At 41.8% G+C, this 2,708-nt stretch overlaps 1 protein-coding gene across 1 annotated transcript in view; it reads right to left on the bottom strand.

Moving 5' to 3' along the window:
- klhl8 (kelch-like family member 8) overlaps positions 1–2,708 on the bottom strand; it is a 9,913-nt gene that overhangs the window by 2,797 nt on the left and 4,408 nt on the right. The window contains exons 6-10 of the mRNA XM_005720533.1: positions 2,164–2,307; positions 1,593–1,704; positions 1,240–1,408; positions 997–1,156; positions 130–331 (exon numbers count right to left, since the gene is read on the bottom strand). Of these exons, the coding sequence (XP_005720590.1) occupies positions 130–331; positions 997–1,156; positions 1,240–1,408; positions 1,593–1,704; positions 2,164–2,307 (787 nt within the window). The remainder of the gene's footprint in view (positions 1–129; positions 332–996; positions 1,157–1,239; positions 1,409–1,592; positions 1,705–2,163; positions 2,308–2,708) is intronic.

Genomic DNA, 2,708 nt, shown 5'->3' on the forward strand with positions numbered 1-2,708 from the left:
GGGGAAAAAACATTTGAAACAGGAATGCATCCAGAACATTTGCTGCTCAGTTTTACGCCTACTGAAAAAAGTTATTCTCTCACACCTCTGTACATGTAGAAACACAACCCTCATTCTTCTCCTACTGACCTGTTCATTCGTGGCTCAAAAGCCTCCACTGTGTTCAGGTAAATGTTCCCATTGTGTCCCCCTACTGCAAACACTCTTCCCATTACAGTGGCGACCCCGACCCCTCCACGTGGGGTGGTGAGCTCTGACACGTACTCCCAGCGGTGCATTCGTGGGTCAAAGCGCTCTACAGAGCTCAGTGGCGAGTTGTCATCAAAACCACCTTTGGAAAATTATAAGATAAGACAGTCATAAAAATTTTATTTTGGGGGGATTTTTAGGATGTTGTTATAAATGTGAAACTCCCATGCGAAATAAAAAAAATGCGTGAAATGCTGAGAATATTAGTAAAACCTCACACTCAGGTTTAACACCTGTTTTTAACACTGTCTCCCATAAAGACGGCATTTAACGACCTCCCCTGTACACTTCATGATGAGGTTTGACACCTCAGTATAGATATCAACACTAGGACGACTATTCGAATACTTTCTGTGGGGGTTTCAAGGGTAGCTGCAAATCCTCACTAATTACTCAAACAAATGCAGTTATTTTGTTCTATAAGCAGCTCTACAAGTAGCTATACAACAGTATTACATGTTTTTACCTGAAGCTGGTGAACCTCAAACAACTCTTTAAATTGAGGTGATGCAATAAAATCCTCTTTCTGTGAATCAGTTACCAAATAGCTTTACAAACAATGAACTTTCAGCTTTCTGGATTGAGCATTTGTTTGGTTCACCAAAGAAGCACGCATGAAAGAGGAAGCAAACATTGACAAACTGCATCATATAAATTCCGTGCAGTAAATTCCAACATTATTGGACTATCCAACGAATCAGCCTGTAGAGAAGAATATGACAAGTGTTCTCCTACAATTCCTCTTACCCACTACATAGAGGCAGCCATTGAGTTTGCTGACTCCATTTCCAGCCCGACGCTGTCCCATCTCGCAGACCTCCGTCCACTTGTTGAGATGAGGATTAAACCGTTCCACACTGGACAGTGACGCCACGCCGTCGTTGCCTCCCACAGCATACACAAAATTCTGAAAATGGGAGAGCATAAAGTAGTTAAGTGCTGAGTACATATCGCAGATCAGATGTTTTTGACCTTTCTCTTCAGTTTTACCCCCAGTGCCACAGATCCAACTCCTCCCCTGGGGGTGTTCATCGGCGCCACGGCACTCCAGCAGTCACTTTCGATGTCATAACGCTCCACGTCGTTGAAACAGGAGTTGTCGTCCAGACCTCCAATAGCATATATAGGACCACCAAGGGCTGCCAGGGCTATCCCCCTCCTGAAATACATATGTTCATGAAACTAGCCATACAGTTAATGCTTCACAGAAAGAAACGTACATTCCTTACTATGGAACAGGATCAAAACTTGTAATTTTTTTCTTTCTGTGTGATCCTTAAATATTTTTAAATCACTCCAACTTTTCTTCAGGAGTTGCACTGGAGCAAATTTTCGATTGATACCTTTTGGTATTCATCGACGCTTTCATCATCCACTTGTTAGTGAAGGGGTCAAACATCTCCATGTTTCCCAAGTGTTCATTACCATCATGGCCCCCAACAGCATAAACTTTGCCTGAAGAAAACAAATTGTAATTCCCTGTTTGTTTACCATCACATGACCAGAATATGAACTGATACCATTAATATTGACATACTGCACACTAATCAGAAAATCACTGATTGGCCACAATCCTATTAGTATCAAGCATTAGCAGCAGATCCTTAATGTCCAGTTAATTGGAAGGTGCAGCTCTCCTGGATCAGACTCATCTGTTCATTTTTTTCATGGTTATGATTTCTTTCTCCTCAAGAACACTTGCACCAGTGAACAGCAGCATCCGACTGAGAACCATATTGGTATGAGACAATTTAACTGTGTGATCAGGAGGATCTGGCTCATCTGTGCCCACTTTTGACTTTACTGAGTATGTCGTACTCTACTGCCTCAGCTTCCATAGCTCAACATTTCATCGTTCAGGTGAAAATGTTCTTGTTTACATTCTGTAACGCAATCATACGACATCTTTCTTACCTCCTACAGATATTACGCCCACGTGACGCCGTCTGCTGTTCATTTCAGGGCCAAAAAACCAGCTGTTCTTAGTGATGGAGTAACACTCAATGCTGCGAAACGGGTCACCAGAACCGCCCCGGCCACCCACGCAGAACAAAACTCCTGAGGAAACAATTGGACAGAACAAATGCCGGGCACTCCGAGGTCTTCAGAAAGAAGATGAAAAACACTTTAGCTAACATGGAAAAGTTAATATAAATTACAAGTTATTAAAAGTTTTGAAAGATCTATTTGAGCATGAGATTCAGGGCCCTTATTTTTGATGGCATGGCAGCAACTTTTAAACTCAGTGCAGTGTTTTTGTTACAATCCCAGAGAACAATCCACAGGTGGACAGAGCAACCCACACATATTAAAATTACTCGCCAGAAGCAGGAGAAAGCTATTTGTTAGCATCCGAGTGAAAATTAGGTCTTGAATTTCTTTATTAAGAGAAGTCTGGAAAAATCAAGCAGAGCATTGCTTTCACTTATACACTGTCCTACATTTCTTTTAATAAAAAC

The sequence above is a fragment of the Pundamilia nyererei genome, unplaced genomic scaffold (assembly GCF_000239375.1).
Source record: "Pundamilia nyererei isolate P.nyererei 1_Seehausen unplaced genomic scaffold, PunNye1.0 scaffold00002, whole genome shotgun sequence".
Lineage (NCBI taxonomy): Eukaryota > Metazoa > Chordata > Actinopteri > Cichliformes > Cichlidae > Pundamilia > Pundamilia nyererei.